The sequence below is a fragment of the Colletes latitarsis genome, chromosome 11, assembly GCF_051014445.1.
Source record: "Colletes latitarsis isolate SP2378_abdomen chromosome 11, iyColLati1, whole genome shotgun sequence".
Lineage (NCBI taxonomy): Eukaryota > Metazoa > Arthropoda > Insecta > Hymenoptera > Colletidae > Colletes > Colletes latitarsis.
Genome location: NC_135144.1, coordinates 12,123,804 through 12,141,766, shown reverse-complemented (window position 1 = coordinate 12,141,766; position 17,963 = coordinate 12,123,804). Strand labels below are relative to the sequence as shown.

General features: G+C 32.7%; 2 protein-coding genes across 4 annotated transcripts; one reads left to right on the top strand and one right to left on the bottom strand.

Moving 5' to 3' along the window:
* Positions 1-2,154: 2,154 nt before the first annotated feature.
* LOC143347318 (facilitated trehalose transporter Tret1) lies at positions 2,155-4,559 on the bottom strand. Its single transcript, XM_076776349.1, has 3 exons — positions 4,473-4,559; positions 4,047-4,123; positions 2,155-3,656 (listed from the first exon to the last, which is right to left on the bottom strand). Exons 2-3 carry the CDS (start codon positions 4,096-4,098, stop codon positions 2,275-2,277), a joined length of 1,434 nt encoding a protein of 477 aa, XP_076632464.1. The 5' UTR covers positions 4,099-4,123; positions 4,473-4,559; the 3' UTR covers positions 2,155-2,274.
* Positions 4,560-6,949: 2,390 nt separating this feature from the next.
* Tsp97e (Tetraspanin 97E) lies at positions 6,950-14,695 on the top strand. Of its 3 annotated transcripts, XM_076776354.1 has the most exons (7): positions 6,951-7,181; positions 7,536-7,703; positions 7,969-8,067; positions 8,139-8,264; positions 8,341-8,469; positions 9,866-9,993; positions 11,550-14,695. In XM_076776354.1, the coding sequence occupies exons 1-6, from the start codon at positions 7,122-7,124 to the stop codon at positions 9,938-9,940; spliced, it is 657 nt and encodes a 218-aa protein (XP_076632469.1). In that variant the 5' UTR covers positions 6,951-7,121; the 3' UTR covers positions 9,941-9,993; positions 11,550-14,695. The 3 variants fall into 3 exon arrangements, with proteins under 3 accessions (XP_076632468.1, XP_076632467.1, XP_076632469.1); XM_076776353.1 differs by lacking the exons at positions 9,866-9,993; positions 11,550-14,695 and adding an exon at positions 9,032-9,144 and having other exon boundaries at positions 6,950-7,181; XM_076776352.1 differs by lacking the exons at positions 9,866-9,993; positions 11,550-14,695 and adding an exon at positions 8,529-9,006 and having other exon boundaries at positions 6,950-7,181.
* Positions 14,696-17,963: the final 3,268 nt, after the last annotated feature.

The following is a 17,963-nucleotide window of genomic DNA, read 5'->3' as shown; positions in this document are numbered from 1 at the left end:
TGATATTTCAATTAAAACATATTTCGCAATACGTACATCGGGCTTCAACCAAAAATCGTATAAACTCATTAGGTATACGATTAATCAATAGAAAAATTTAATTTTACAATAATTTCGTTTTGGTACACGATGTATCTGAAGTCAGATTTAAAGTAAATCTTATCTTTGGTGTGTAACCCGATGTACTAAACGTTTGGCTGTTCGTTATGCGACAACGCAATATTAATAATAACAAATATTCAATCAGGCCACTTATACTTTGCCCTGAAGTTATTTCTATAATGATATGTTACATTCTATCTGAAATGTATAAAGTTAGTCATGCTACGGTGCTCAACTAAATCCTTTTTTTATCAGGGCCCTTAGTGCGCGCAATTCTAAACACTCGCGACAGTACGCGACGCGCGTTGATAACGTTTAATCGTAATCATGTTATTAATTATGTTTCTTGCACCCTGCCTCAAAGGGATGATAGATGTTCCTAATCGCCAGACCAGCCATAAGAAAAGAATTCTCATTCTAAATTTTCAAGTTTCAGTACTCGATCCGCGGATCACCTAATTTTTGAGACATACATTAACACTACACCCACCGATAAGCCAAAGATTTTTAATAATTTTTAATGTTAATGACATTAAAAAAAGTAATTAGCAATTCAATTGTAATTCTTAATTGAGATCTTTCAACGCATTTACAATTGTCACATACACAATTCAATTACAATTATTAAATATGAAATATATAGAAACTGTTAGCCTGACGTGTTAAAGAAAACAAACATGTGCAATCAGAATCCATAAATCTAGTGTTAATTGTTATCCTCGTGGTGATCCACGGATCAAGTAATTCGCTAATTAGAGAAACCGGTTAATTTCTTGTCAAATAAAAATCAGTTACTCTTTTCTTGTTCTGTGGCATTGTTTGGCGATGAATAAATATATAGTTTACGATTAATTAAATATCTATCAGTCTCAACGTTTAACCCTGCTTAAAAGGGAAAAAAAAGATGGTCATGCGAGTTTGCTCTTTCCACAATCGGAATCCTAACTAGCGCACACATGCAACCGCATGCTTCCTAAGAATACTTTCGATTTCTCAAAAGAATTTCATAGATATAATCGTAGATAACAAAAGAATCCGCACTCAATGCCGTAAAATTTGCTTCGGTGAATTGTTTACGGGAATGAAAAAAAAAAAAATTTATCGTGCTTTCGCTGGCGAAATAGGTTCATGTATAATCACGTAGCAATTGTTTAGATTAGCGACAACGCTCTGATTACGATTGTGAAACATATTGAAGGAAACATGTTCCTGGAGGTTCTGGCGTAAAAAATATTATCACTCGTTCTTAGGTTTCACGATGTAATCAGAAGTATTGAGTTGCATCGAGAATTTCTGTTGCTAGAAATACTTCAATTGGCAGCAAAGTTGATAATAATAATTTATTTTTAATTCTATATTGTTTATTCTTTATTATTGTCTTCTATATAGAATTAAACCAATCCAAACTGAGTCTGTTTTCGAGACAATAAAAAATTAGGAATAATTATACTTTGCAAACTAAGAGTTAATTGAATATTAAGATATTTAAAAATCTCCACTAATATAAACGCTTGCTATCTTTGTAACATACTATATATTTAATTCATTGTTTCTAAGTCACTTAAACAATTGATGCAGATTTTATACTTTTTATTCAATTTTTGCAAATCAAAGATAACAATTTTTTGGATAAACTTGATTTGCAAATATTGAACTTTGTCGTGTAGATCTGTAAATTTATGTTCATCTTTCCCGTGGAGGATTATTTATTCCGTTTCACCGAAGCAAATTTCGTTTTAGATTCTAACGATAACTTAGAATAGAAAACAAATATAATGGATGAAGATCACACGGGAAATTTTACGTTTCAGTTTTTATATGATTTATAGTTTGTCTCTCGACTCTGTTTAAATATAAAACGAAATTAATTCGAACGCATTTAAACGGATTTAAACGAATTATAAAAAAATACAACAAATTCAAAACCCAAGACGTAAACAATCTACCCCCCCCCCCCCTTTCGTAACAATGTATAGGTTTTCAAAATAGTTTCGACTTTGATTACTCCATTTTGCAACGAAAGTTTTACGATTTTCAGTAATTTCAGGACAAACTATCATATAATTGTACTTGTTAATGAATAATTGATTAGATTATTGCGAATGGAGTGTTAATCGTATTAATGACCATAAAATGTTGCTTCGATTATCATAATTTCGTTACTTGTTTGACCTAAGCTATCGTACTCACGTAAACTTCCGGTTGATCTTTCTCCGTCGCTCCTTTCAGCTTTTTTTTCTTAAAATTCAGCTCCTCCTGAATTTCCAACAACGATTTCCCTTTGGTCTCCGGCACCAAGAAAATGATAAAGGCCATTCCAACGAAACAACTAATCGCGAACCAGCCGAAGGAAACATAAACTCCGCATGTATCGGAAATCACTTGATACATTTTCGAAACGATGAACGCCAGAAAAGAGGCCCACATATTCGCCATGCACACCGCGGCTCCCTTGATGTTCGTCGGGAATAGTTCGCCAAGCATCATGTAGGACAACGGATTCAAACCTAGCGCAACAAAGATTTCGTAAAATATTACAGAGGTGTGAAGAATCCAGCCGGCCTTTGACATGTCGACGAACATTTGGAACTTCAAGAAGTAAAAAACTGCGGTTATGGTTAAGGTTAATCCATCGAGTAGGGTTGTGAACAGAAGCAGAGGACGTCTTCCCAGTTTGTCGACCAAAGCAGCCGCTCCGAGGCCAGCGAAGAGTTGAAGAAGGCTCAGAATGATCACCGCGATACCAGCGGACAGATCCACGTCGGCAGCCTCGAAAATCTCTTGAGTGTACGACTCGATGGCGGCCAATCCGCTGAATTGAAGAACCACTTGTAGCCCAAATCCAATAATCACGGCTTTGCGATTGCCAGGGGTACCAAACACGTCCCAGAAATGCCCCTTGTCGCTGAGATCGCGGATCACAGTCTTCTGCATCTCGTTCATGTCTTCTTCCAGCTGATCCTGAGTAGCGTATCTCTTCAGTAGCCTCAGATTATTCCTCGCCTCGTTCTCGCGATTTTTAATCAGTAAATAGTACGGAGATTCCGGCATCCAAATGAAAGTCACGATGAAAATTATGGGGATAATGACGCAACTGTAGGCCAAGTGCTGATAAGTCGCGAACGGGCCAATCGTGTGAGAGTAGAGCTCCCCGAACGTTACCATAAGCTTGATGAAGGAGCCTAAGGATCCTCGGATCTCCTTGTCGGCGATTTCACCGATGTACATGGGACAGGCGACGTACGCCATTCCAAGGCCAAGTCCGCCGATGAATCTTGCGACGTAAAGGATGTAGGGGTTCCAGGCGATTATGATCAAAACCCAGCTGACGCCGAGTGGTATCCCTGCCAGCAGGAGGCACATCTTGCGGCCCACTCTGTCTACTATGAGGGCTGAGACCACGTTACCGGGGATTGATCCCAGAAGAGCGAAAGAAGCGATCCACGAGGCATCGTCCGAAGATATTTCTAAATGGGAGTCTGGGGCTTTCAATTTTGGTAATATCGGAGATGTCCAACCTATATGGGAGCCGGACGATGCCATGGACAGGGTGGCTACATTGAGAAAAAGAAAACAAAGCTCTTGAGAGTCTCGATCGTCTTGGGCGTCTCAAATCGACAGGTTCCGTAAATCTAGCGTTAAGAAGAAATTTCTAGAAAAACTCGATTTGCGAATACTAAATCGTGATTTTTATCTTTCGCGCTATAATTTTAAAAAATATTGAGGACAGTCCTGAACAGAGGTTAATTATTATATTTTGGAACGTAATTAGTATAATCGAGGAAAGAGTACTTTTCTAGATTACAATAAATTCTATCGTACGACATTTAATTTTCAAACAAACTAAGGGATTCCGAAACTGGATACCATTTCTATTCATACGATTTTTCGATAATTTGACACTAAACGGATCAGCGGAAGAAGAGAATCGTTTCTTAAATTACCTGTGAACGCTGCTAAATATTGTGGCCACCGTTTCAGGCGCGATTCGTCCATGTTTCTTATTTCTTCTTATACTAGACTGAAACAATCGGAAAATTATCTGTAACGATTCGAAACGGCAGAAATAATCTATAAACTATGATTTTCAATATACAGCTACTCGACTTGTAAACCGTGAAACGATCGACAATAATGGCTGATTATAACAATAATGATCGATTTTATAATGGCAATTCCTTGTTAGAGTTACGTCAACTGGATGTTTTAAGTTTGACGAAAAAGTGGAGAATCACTCGAGATATAGAGAGTAATGAGATTATAAGGAATTACGGCTACTTAAGATCTTTTCAAACTGCACTCACGATACGGAAATCAATGCAATTATGAGGCGCGAAAATTTTTACAATTACAATTGATGCGATGCTTACAGAGATAGTAATGGAACGTAACGATGCCACCAGGAAGAAAAACGGCTCTCTGCGCTGACGTTCGAGCTTCCTTTCAGCGCATTATAGATCGAATGGGAACCTAACCACGATGTACTACATTTTATATGTCGGTTTATCAGCGAGTCTGTTATCACAATTTTCAGTCAATCCCCACTTTGGTGCTAGCAAAAATCACTATTTTCGGGACTTGAAAAACACGACGAAGAAAAATTATAAACGATGTAACGCAATAGTTAAAACTACTTCCGATTAATACATTTTCTTGAATTCGTTTTTTGCAAACTTAACTTGAAAAAAGAACGTTACTATATTTTTTATTATCGACCTTTTCTTTTCATTTTAACATCTGCTATAACCAAACTCACCCTAATTAAAATTATTTTTCCATTTTCCATGTAGAATGGCTGAAACCATGGAAACCCTAAGACGACGTGTCTATTTTTATTACGTTTTAAAACACCCGGAATTGCCAATTATAATTATTTTGCTTAGAAAAGGAAAATATTAATAAATATGTCCGAGGAATTTTTAAGATATTTCATATTTTGTATCAGTGTTCAATAACTTCATCCTCGCGTTGAAATTGTAATCATCACGCTAGATCGCGTAACAGCGATGACAGTGATTATTAGTTCATAAAACATTTGCGCCTTGAGTGCTCTCATTTCCTAGATCTTTTCATTTCAAAACACGAAGCTAATTAAATTAGTGAATTAAATTAAACGAACGCGTTTCGTTTTCATCGATGGTACGAAAGTTGAAATTAAAATTAATTATACGGACATAACTGTTGAACAATTTCAAAATGTAAGGAAGCGTGTAATAAAATGTTTACGCGATCTTGGCGGACATTCACACATTCTCAACCGATTAGGGAAATCTTCTTTGCACTATGTCTCATCATGAGCCTTAAAAATACATAATTTTATTAACTGTTTGAAATTTAAAATCAAAAGTAAGGTAACTGACTCCAAATAAGAGTTCATTTTTTTAAAGATATTACTTATTTAAAATCACTAATGTTAGTTTTACAATATAGAAAATACATCTACAAAGTATTTTTAATTGGAAACAAATGTTCTTCGGTAACGTTGATAAAATTATAATCGTATTTAACATATATCTAAAATCAATGAAATATTAATTAATAGTTTTCAAGAAACTTCGGCTTCAAATCATTTCGTAGAGTCACGATAAGTATTATTTAAAAATTTTAAGTATTATAGAAGTTATTAGCAAAGTCTTAAAGTATAAAATATCTTGTCAGAATGATAAGGATTGATTCATGGGAACAAAATAGTTCTACCCAGTTCAATCTAGTTAGACCCTTTAAAAATGGCTTCTCTCCGGGGGATTCAACTTCTTCCTCCATGAATTTTTGAATCTCTTAGAAAAGAGTCATGATTAAGTTCACATAAGGCATAACATATACCTTGTTTATCCTTGTTTCCGAGTAATAGTCACTTTGTGCTCCGATAAATCTTCGTTAAACTCGAAGATAAGAGACATTGTCTTCTACATTAGATTACTGTTAACTACCGTAAGAATACAATCATCTACTGCTTAATAACATTTCTAAGAAAAATTCAAAAACGTTTCTATGAAAAATGTTTGATTCATCGAAATATTAAATAATCGCAAGTTGTACGATATAGAATTGTTTCGTATAGAAAATGTTCGATTAACACGTGTAGCGGAAGTTCTTGCAGTTTACAATTTATGGCATCGAACGGTGCAAATGTAAGTAATATTCAAATATTTTTAAAAATTCTCACATTTTACGCTGGAAGAAATGCGCCTAATACGTTATCTCGTATGTTTGATTTTGCATTCCATATTGAGAATGTTTAATCTCGGCGCTCGTTATCGCGATGTATTTATGATGCCTGTATTTTTTTTTCCATCGTGGAAACTAAGTACTCTCCGAAAGTCGAAAGAACGAAGAATATTCTGTGTTGAATCTCGGGTTCGAATTGTTCGAGAAAAATTGACTATCGTATCGTTTACAATCGGATTATATCAGTTAATAGTGTCGTTTGCCACTTGTACTATATTATCACAATCACTTTTTTAAATCTAAAAATAAGTATACTGGCAATACTTATTGTAGTATTGAGTTGAGAACATGTTCTATCGCTAAATTAAATCGAAGCGTAAAGGAAAAGTAATTTTCGTCTCGAACGAATTATATTTACGTATTTATTTATCGCTTCAATATTTTTTAAGTAAATAGAAATGAAGATAAGGCGCTGAAAGTTAAATATTCTACTAAAGGCAAACTAGAATAATTATCCAGTAAATAAAATTGTTACAATCTAACGCGACTAATAATGTTCCCGCCCCGATAATAAACTGTGCTTGTATCGAACTTATTTCAAGGATTTGTTTTTCGCGCCCAATGTTGAATATCGAGAGATCGAACTCGTTTGAATGCACCCGAGCGAGATGTGCATTATTGCAGTAAATGAGCAGTTGCAAATTGTCTGCCATGATCGGTTGATGTACATGCGGTTTTCTCATTAATTCGTGATATTAACAACGCGGTGCTCGGATTCTCAGAACACTGTGATTTTATTAATCGACGAACCTTTGTGGGGGAACTGAAAAGAACCAAGCTCACATACAAAAATGTGCGGCGGCTTTACGTGTTCCAAAAACGCATTGACGGCGCTAAATATTCTTTACATCGTAAGCAACATTTTCTAAACTTAGGGTTGCCTACCCCCGAACAGAAAATTCGATCCTACTTTGTTTTCTTAAAATTTATTTACACAAAGCTTTCAACAAACAGGAAAAGATTAAAATAATTATTTTCCATCATTGAAGAATCGTTTACTTGCATTACACTCGCTGTTAAATTAATATAAACCCAGACATTTTAGGCACAATTTTGTACATAATCTAAATATTTTAGTATTATTGTAAATAGTTTATTTCATATTTTATAATTTTTTGTTGCTCTTGTAATATATAAACAATATACAAATAGTATTTCAGTGTGCAACTATGGAGATTAGATAGAGACATCTTCCTATGTTTCAGGTTGTTGCATTTATTCTAATAGGCGTTGCTGTTTATGGGAGAGCCTCCGCATTGGTTACAAACCTTCCCATAATTGGAGGCATTCTAGCATGTGGTGTGATTTTGATACTTATCTCGATACTTGGTCTTATTGGTGCTGTTAAACACCACCAAGTTTTATTATTTTTTGTATCCTTTTAAACAAACAGTAGTATTTTAACAAATATTAATTTGAACACTATGACAATAAAAACAAACCTAATATACATTTATCGAGAACAATATTAAGAAACATAGGTTCAAATGTAAAGTATTATCAAACTATCGAGTAAAAATACTCAGGCTTATTTATTATAAACAGAAACCATCTTTGCATCTTTTACTGGCTTTAATGCACATTTGAAAATATAATTATAATATATTTCTAATACAATCCTTAATGCTATTCGTACAGTACATGCTCATTCTGTTCCTGTTGTTCCTAATTCAATTCAGTATCGCTTGTGCTTGTCTTGCTGTTAATGCTAAGCAACAAGAACAGTTGGCAGAACAGGTAATATTAATAATTTTGGAAATAATGATTTTCTACTCCAAAACAGGACATAACTTTGTTTTAACTTATAGGGCTGGAGACGCGTTGGAAATGATTTGAAAGCCAAGGTTCAGATCACTTTCACTTGCTGTGGATTTAATAACACTGTAAACACAATTTTAGATGATCAGTATCCAGTGTCTTGTAAAGATGTAAATGTATGTATTTTTATTTTAAATCGTGTACATGTATCACAAGTACAACAGTTCCTGCAATATTTTTTTCATTTTCCAGAAAATTTGTTGCCCCTACACTACCGACAATGATTGCATGTGCCTATCGTGTATGGAAAAATTAGAATCGACGATCGATTATGCGTTTAAATTATGTGGCAGTATTGGATTGTTCTTCAGCTTCACAGAGGTAATGTACTTTGAATAACTTTTTATTTTATATAACTCCGTGTTTTAAATCATACACAGAGTGAGCCATCTAAGTGGGAACATCTAAATATATTCGTTTCATGCGGATATTTAGTAAACGTTCCGCGTTATACGATACTGCTTTACCCTGTGATTCAAAACTCGAAGAAATGAGAGGGATATAGGTTAAAAACAGAATTATACTTCGTTTAATAAAAATAAGCAGCATTTGTTTTTATTCGTTTACTGTAAATATAATAGCATACATTCGATCTGCTTCGTTACTTAGGCGTTTGTTTATATTTCCTGCAAACTCTCGTTGAATCGGGATATGGAAATGTTTGATTCTGTTTAAAGAATCTCGATTCTATCAAAATATTGATTTTACAAGAATCAAATCGGAAACAGATCATAGGTGTTAGAGAGAGAGAGAGAGAAAAAGGGCAAAGATGGCGTTGTATGGTTCCTCATGCAAATTGATGTTTATCTACCGTGTTATACGAGGGCTGATGCGATTTTTTTTTACCGCGGAAAATGTTTTTCCGAAAGGCCATTTTTTCCAGGTTATCAATGGTTTCGAAATAAAACTATACTTTCGTACTTACGAGAAAGAAAAATATAGTACACAAAAAAAATTTCAAAAAAATGCGTTTTAAGATCCCGTGATCACGTTTTAAGTATTACAAATAAAAAAAATTTTTTGTTACGTGTATGTATATTTTTGTTTGTAGACTGAAATCCTACGAAATTATTTACGCGTGTCCACAATAAAGACATTATGTTTGTCGTAAGGTTTTTGTAATTAATATAAGGAGATCGAGGTGTCAGAAATTTCGTTCATTGTATTGTAAAACTATCGTAAAAACTTCTTTGATCTACGTACCTCGCAATACAAATTTCGGTGGAACCGTTAACAACGAAGTATAATAATACTAGGTGGTCACGTAACGCAATTCATCCTGTATAATAATGTATATTTGCTCCTTTTAATAACTACACTAATTTTTGAACAATTTTCCCATAGATCCATAAGTTATGGAAATGTTAAGGTTTTCCCATTCAAATGGTTTATTCCAGTGTTTCTCACAGGTGGACGATTTCTATTATTTGGGAGGAAGGGGGGAGGCAATTAGACAGTATATTATACTTCTTCAGAACTTGTGTTCTTATCATACTTGCATATGACAAGGGGGCATCCAAAGCTTTGAAGTGTTGAAGTTGAAAAGCATGGTACAGAAAAGGTTGAGAAACACTGGTTTATCCTGTGTATCGATTTTAAAAGCACAGTACGAAAATTCGATATACTGCTTGAAAAATACATTGTATTTGTGGAGTGTTTTACTTTGTTGGAGTAGAAAATGTTATTTAGCTGATGTTACCTTGTGAACTCGTTACAGTTCATTGGTGTTTGGTTGACCGTGCGGTACAGGAACCAGAAAGATCCACGAGCTAATCCTAGTGCTTTTCTCTAGTCTAACATCATCGCTATGTCGTCTGTCACCTCATACGATCTTCATAATAGATGGTGGGTGGTTTCGTGTTACGGTCTTCTATCTTATACGTTATTATATCGATATTTAAGAAAACATTTTTTGTCTCGTCCATACGTTTTATGTACATCATAATATCGTACAGTACTTATAAATCGTACAATGTGGAGTAATAACAGCGAGGTTGCCGATTTCAAACAAATTTTTTCTAGCGAAGCTTCAGCAAAAATCGTTTCTTTACATTGAATTACATTCAGCCTTTTTAAACTAAAATTGAATATTTTCAATATATTTACAAATAAAGGGTTAGGTCAAAAATTGGCCCAGTCGAAAGCTTGTAAAAATAATTTGTTTCGTCCGTGGATGTTGAAGAGAAACCGAGATATTAGTTAGACCCTATTATATTATAGTTCTCGCGTATCGACAGACCGTATTCTATGTTTCAATGCGGATATTCAGCGATAGTAGGCGAAAAAATCATGCACCATTGCACCGTATCGTATCGCTGAATGATACGCAACAGCGATATGACACGAGGATAAATAATAAGTGGATACTTAGTCTATCAAGTACCTAGCTTTTCTTTCTAAAGTATCTACCGTATTTTCAACAATACTGGTGATGCTGTACTAAAGTATCCGATTGTTGCACGATGGAACAGTATTTAATTTCAATTGTTCAGACTCGACACATTATTTAATAATTCTCGAAGGAATCAATTTTATTACTTTGCAGTTCTATCGAGAACGAACGTACATAATTATTTTTCTATCCACGTCGGTCACGATATCATTGGTCAATTCTAACAAGTGAATACCTAGCTTTACTCTCTATTCTCTTAAAATACTTTTTTACATTTATATTTTTTCAATTTGAATATTCACGAACATTCTAAGAATATTTAAAAAATATTTTAACCAGACTATATATTATTTTTGAATGCTTGTTACGCAACTGTTTATCTTATCAAGTATCCTGTCAATTACGGTATTGTTTATCATTTGCCGACACTCGATTAATATATGAAGTTTTCGGATCTTTCACGTTCAGTAGTTATGAATGGATTACAGCAGACATCTTGTACGATTTAATCTTCATCGGTTCTCTGTTAATCACTTGTTCAATATTATACAAGTTTTATAATTTTTCAAGGATACTTGGATCGCGATATGTAATAAGTTATTGCTAGTTTAGTCAACAACAACTAATTTCACTAACATTTTTACTAGAATTTTAATAATACCGATGCGTCTTTCTCTTTTCACGATCATAATAAAGTTATATAAATTTTAAACAAATACTCAAACTGTTTATTTACAGTGATCTCATACGCAAAGAGAATTAGTAACGTAAAATAAAATAATTTTTAAAGGAAAATACAACTGACAAACATTAACTATGAATTGTTAATGACGTACAATGTAATAATTCATCTATATGTTTAACTGTTGATCGTTAGAAAAAATTGCCCTAAGATCGGTGATCTCGCAACGGTGATATCTCGTTATCAATTAATTATTTTCGATCGATGTTAGAGGTAGCATAAGTTATTACGTCTGGCGTAAATCGGTTTGTGTTTACATTCTTTCAGGTGATTTCAGCTTTCTTAGCGAGACGTTTTCGAAATCAATTAAATCAACATCAAGACGTTGTCTCTTTTCGACACGATTATTTCCAGTAAATGCTTCATATGTTTTACATATATACATTTATGTTTGTTTGTCTGACGTTAGATTCTAATCTAATCGAAAAAGGATCTAATTTTTATTTCACAGTACATCAGTTTGCATATAATTCCCACGAAACTGTTTGTCTCTCACAGCAGTTTCTAATGCTCAACAAGAACAAAATACATTCGGAAAATTGATATAGATCTTAGCACGGATCAAACGATCGACAATTGAAATGTGTGCTCTAGTCATTCATTTAGATCAATTATATTAAGCCTCAATGCGCCTTGTAGTGTAATATTTAGATACGTTTGTGCAAGCGCGTTTCTACAGAACTTACTTGTCTTACACAGAACGTTTCATCAATATAATCTATTGTTCTAGCAATTTCCCTAGTCAAGAAACTATACTTTCCCTTTAAAACGAGTGCAAACAAATTTTTATAGGGTGCACAATTTTCATTCTAATCCTAAGTTGAAAAATCGTTGACACTCTGTCTTTTATTTATTTTCAAATAAGAGATATTCAATTTTACATTAACCAAAAATATAAATCATAGAAACGAGTATCTTTTCACTGAATTTTAACAAAGTATTAAGTCGAACAAGTTTTAACGAATAATTTCTCTCATGATTTGCAAAGTAATAGTATTGTTAATATTAATTCTTTAAAGAAAACTAAAATGTGAGATTTAAGATATCTCGAATAAAAATTTTTCGCCTGATATATTAGCACTGTCGTATATAATAATAACAATAATAATAATAATAATAATAATAATAATAATAATAATATAATCATTACATTATCAAGTTTTCAAGCTGTAACTTTTTTAATTTATCCCCTGCAATTTTTATATATCGTTTTAGCTTGGTTAGGTATTAGATTCTATGCTCAGTAAGTATATCTTATATAGGACCTTTAAGAAATTGATTGAATCATTCTATTATATAATTTTGTACAATAAGTTGTAGAACTATAATCATTATAATAATTACTTTAATTAAAATTCTATATAAACAAAGAATTAGTTTATATCATGTTTGGAACATGTACACATATATATTGTAAAATGAGCATCATAATGGCGCGCGTCTATATTAGTTTACAATAGTGTTAGACTTGTTTCGTAAAAATGAAGATCTAAATTTCAATTTACATTGAGATTATTGTTGAGTAATACTATCAAACATTTTTTTTAACATCGACCAAATAACGATATCATCTGATGTTGACACATTTTATTAAACGTAACAAGTTATTATATATTAAAAAATTTACTTTCTTTTTGTACATCTACTTTGAAGAATTTATAAACCATAAAGAGTATATATTAACCCTTTACTACATGAATGTTGGAATTTATGAGAAGTTTTGTTTCGAGAATCGAAGTATAAAATATATTATTAATTAATTAGGAAACTCCCGAAACAAACTAGAGTTTTAATTATATTAAGTTTTTAGATTAATATAATGTGCTTATAGCGAATAAAATTTTGATTGCTGAATTCTTAAGAAAATTTTTTAACACAACATAAATGCTTCTCGTATAGCTTACTATGATAGTGGAGTAGCCTTCTTCGACGGTTTAAGGAAAAAGTGTTTTAAACAAATGTTCATTGATTTTTTCCCCCAGAAAATGTTGCGGTTACTTTGTTGCTTAAGTAGAATGACTTTTCCTTATTCTTATAATCAAAATTTTTAAGGAGTATTTCCATTAGAAGGCATCGTTCGTAGAAAGATCTTTGGTATCGAATATTTATTACAATTTATCATAGACGAATAATCTTGAAACAGTGCATACATGGTTGGTCATGTTTAGAGACAACACAGATAATTTGTTATACTATTATTCTTATTATTATTTAAATAATCTCATGTGTTCTGCAGTATGGTATTTTAAATAACTCTCACGTTCAACATCGTTGTATTTATCCGAAATAAAATATTCAGAAATGATTTTTTTGAGAAAATGACAGTCATATAAAGTAAAAATTGGTGACTTAATATCTATGTCTTTGAAGAAGATTAATCAATCCATTTTTTAGTTATCATGATAGTCATTTGGAACAACAGACTGTAGGAATAAAAAAGAAAATAACTTGAGTAATAATAAAGATTATTGCACGAAAATTGTACTGTGTTACCTTGAAAAATTATTAAACACACGAGACAAATTTTAAAACACTTAATACAAATCGTCTAAAATCGATGCCCCCAAATGGAAATACCCCTTCAAAGAATTCTACAATTATAACTAGGGATGTCGCCTCGTATTTGTGACGTGCAATAAGGGGTTAATAATAAAAGCGTATTGTTCTAATGTTTCGATTTGTATACGCTTCTATTTATACCGAAAGCGTACATTATAACATATGTAGAACAGATTTAATGTCATGCACTTAAAATTTACAGCGTAACACTCATGCATATTAAATACGCATCACGTTCCATGAAATTAATAAGGAATAACTAGATTTTAATACAGGCCGTAATGAGTAACATTACCGGAAAAGGAATTATTTATGCGCAGAAATAAATTAGAAACCTACAATGAACGTTTATGTTTTCAAGAAAATTGATACTAAAAATGTACGAAAAACGTTTTGACTGCTATTTAAATGTCACAGAGTATGTATGTCGGTGACATTTAATAAGCTAATGAAAAAAATATTCTTATCAATTATGTCGGTGATAATTTTTTTTAAGAGTTTCTAAAAAAAAGAATACGTCAAAAAGTTAAGTACGATTAACTTGCTATTATTTTAGCATACTATTGGTTATAAAAGTTGCTTATAATAATGTGAAAATATTTATTCTATTACCCGAAAGCAATTTTTAGCCTATACTTGCAAATATTGTCTTTTCGTGTACGACTGGCACCATTTAGGAACAATTGAAACAACAATAAAATATACTGTCAATAATTATATTGTATTCCGATGACCCCTTTATCGATTCATTGAAAGTTGACACAATGAATGTTTTGATATTAATTAAATATAAATTTCATTAATATATATGTAATAAGTTATTGAAATAAAATAAAATTTATGCGTTGGATAAAGTGGTTTTTAGTTGGTTTTCTGTCTTTCCTTAACGTTCATGCTCCAAAATGGTCGTCGTAAATTACATTTTTTGTGAATTATCCCTAAATTATCCCTTGTCCGACAAATGCCGGGACATTTTGTTTATTATCATTATCAATTTACATACAATATTCGTGCGTAGGGTTTCGGGGGTACGTGTATTGACCAAAAATAATTGTAATTGACTCTCGCTACTAAAAATAATTTTTTTAGAACGATTTGAAATTTTTTTTCTTCGCTGAAAAATTTGTCCACATTCCTGAATTTTTTTTTCAAAAGTGCATAAGATTTCGGGGTTATGTCTAATTACCAAAAATTATTGTAATTGACCCCCGCAACCGAAAATAATTTTTCCAGAACGATTTGAAAAAATTTTTTTTCGTCGAAAAATTTAGGCACCTACCCACTGTCGATTTTTCCTAAAAATTCGTTTTTCATTTTTACTAATTTTGTTTAACGCCCAACAGAAAAGTTGTCTAATACTTTTTTGTAGGTACCCATGAACTCTACTTCAGAAAAAAGTTTTATTGAAATATATTCACTATTGCAGGAGTTATGGCTGTTTGAATATTGGACCACTTTTATAGGGTTTTTCTCATTTTCCGGGGTTAAGGAACAACTTTTCGAATATTTTTGTGATTTCTACATATTCTACACTAAACTACGCGTCAATTGCTTTTTTAAACATTAAAATCGTCCAATCCGTTCAGAAGTTATGACGTTTTAAAGATATGCACGAAATTTTGGAGTGACATTTCTGGCCAGAAATTAGATTTTCGGTAAGGAATTTTTTTCTCGAAACTGAGTAGGATTTCGGGGGTATGTCTGTTGACCAAAAATGCTTACAATTGACCCCTGTAACTAAAAATAATTTTTTTAGAATGATTTGAAATTTTTTAATTTTGTCGAAAAATTTTTCCACCTATTTGAATTTTTTTCTCGAAAGTGCTTAGGAATTCAGGGGTCTGTCTATTCACAAAAAATGATTATAATTGACCCCTGTATCCAAAAATAATTTTTTTAGAATAATTTGAAATTTTTTAATTTCGCCAAAAAATGTCTGCATCTATCCTTTATCGATTTTTCTTAAATATCTGTTTTTGATTTTGAATAAACACAACCATGGGGGTAATGTAGTAACACAATTTATTAATAAAAAATAAAATATATAAAATTCCTGCGTTTTATTCGTGGTCTGCCTGTTATTCTTTGTTTGTGTAAAACATAATCCGTAACATTTACCGAAGAATAGTCGGGGTAAATATGCATGATAATCGGAACTCAACTGTATAATGCATGTAGAGCGGAATGAGATCGACGGAACTTGGATTCCTTCTATTTCTTTAGTTTAGTAATCTAGTTTTTAAAAATGTAAAAGGGAGATAGATGGAACTTGGATTTCTTCTATTTTTCTTTGGGTCTCCAGGCGCAGCAACCTCCTCGCGGTGAGATCTGGTAATAGGTGGTACCCGCGACAAAAATTCCATTGCCCATAGAAACTCCACAAAAAATTCATGGGAAATGGGTTTTTTATCGCGAGTAACACCTAGCTAATAGCTGCGAATTTAAGGTAAAAGCATCTCAGACAGAATTTGCAACGTTAATTAATGAGTTTTATGATCCTCTAACAGATCTGCCAAAATTAATAGGTATTTCGTTGTAACAGAAAAGACTATTACTTAAAATAAAATACAATTCACTGTAAAAACTAAAACATAACTGTACTTTATTACTAATCATCCACGTAAACACAGACTGCGACAGGACGTGGAACACTGTGAAATGAGAATACGAACACCGACAACTAGCATGTATATCTTTTGCATTATAGTAACCATTATACATAAATGTTATTACAATATAGAAACATAAATCTTAATACTTCATCCATTAACATCTTACAACGTCGTTAGTTATGATACATATCTTCTAGTTGAGATTATTATTATGATTTCTGGCGATGAAACCTTTTGCTTACGCCTTCTGAGTACTTATGTCCAGTTGGGGTCGAGTTACTTAATTAGCAATACAGTAGAATGTCGATTATCTGCCCAATTGCGGAAACAAAATCATTTCCATGATCGCTGTAGGAAAAGTAAGTTGCAACTACGCGACGAAACAAGAAAAAATACTTTGAATGATGCTTGGCATAAAGTATAAAACAATTGAATTCTAGGAATATATTTTATAGAAATATATATTTATTAGTTTTATAGGAAAAGGTCCGAGCCGTATAACAATTTATAATTTAAACATTTTGCAAATCACTGTACTTGAAACGTGTTTGTCTCGTTTTCTGTTTGGATAATCGACGTTCTACTGTGATCTTCTTTTGACCAACACAATCGCACCTTACAACTAAATGCAACGAACAAATACGCGCTATGTGCGTGCTCACTCAAAGAACAATCCCAAGGTTATTGCGATCCGTATAACTCGACGGTGATTAATTACTTTCTAAATAAACACCGTTGCTCGTACTTTACACTGAATTTCGGAAACGTAGAATTCAGAGGTAACGAACGTAAACCATAAATAGTTGCAAAATGTGCAAGAATCGTGTCTACTGAAAAAAAAACAAAATAAAAAGAAAACTACTTTGTACTTGTATACGTAAATTATAAAATAACCATTTCTTTTTTACATAGTTTGACGTGAAGTTTCTATTTCTAAAGGAAGACGCGGTGGGGGGGGGGGGGGGGGGAGCATGGAAATTAATCTCTTCGCGATTTGAAAATATTAGAGACATTTTACCTTTTTTTTTTGTGAGCGACGAATTACTATGTTTACGTTCTTCTTCAGTGATTGTAAACAGCTTGCCGAAAGAATGGTCGAAGCACCGCGACGTAACGATAGTTTTCTTCTTCGTTTTAACACACACACGCACGCACGCTTTAAATGGAAGGTAACGATTAATTTCCATACTGTTGTAACGATTCGTGACTTTGCTTTTCTCTTGTCGATTTTTGGCAACGTAGGAACAGGTCGCGAAGAATCATTCGAGCGTTACTACTATAGTTTTATTCAACAACTAATACTGTTCTCCGCCGTTACGTCCTAATTAAATAAAGGCACACACACACATACACGCGCGCATGCATACAAACCAACTTTAATAGTTGCTCCTTTACTTTAAGTTTGCTACAATTTTGATAAAATTTTTATTTTAATTTGTAAATTGTCGTTTCTTAATAGTGTAATTTCTATAAAAGTACATATACATGTACATATACAGTATATACATGT

What these genes read in the sequence shown, in the direction of transcription:
- LOC143347318 (XM_076776349.1), bottom strand. Translation starts at nt 4,098, where the DNA reads ATGGACGAATCGCGCCTGAAACGGTGGCCACAATATTTAGCAGCGTTC. An exon ending in ATATTTAGCAGCGTTCACAG is followed by an intron (nt 3,657 to 4,046) that starts GTAATTTAAGAA and finishes TTCTCAATGTAG; the next exon opens with CCACCCTGTCCATGGCATCG.
- Tsp97e (XM_076776352.1), top strand. Translation starts at nt 7,122, where the DNA reads ATGTGCGGCGGCTTTACGTGTTCCAAAAACGCATTGACGGCGCTAAAT. An exon ending in CGCTAAATATTCTTTACATC is followed by an intron (nt 7,182 to 7,535) that starts GTAAGCAACATT and finishes CCTATGTTTCAG; the next exon opens with GTTGTTGCATTTATTCTAAT. An exon ending in TGTCTTGTAAAGATGTAAAT is followed by an intron (nt 8,265 to 8,340) that starts GTATGTATTTTT and finishes TTCATTTTCCAG; the next exon opens with AAAATTTGTTGCCCCTACAC.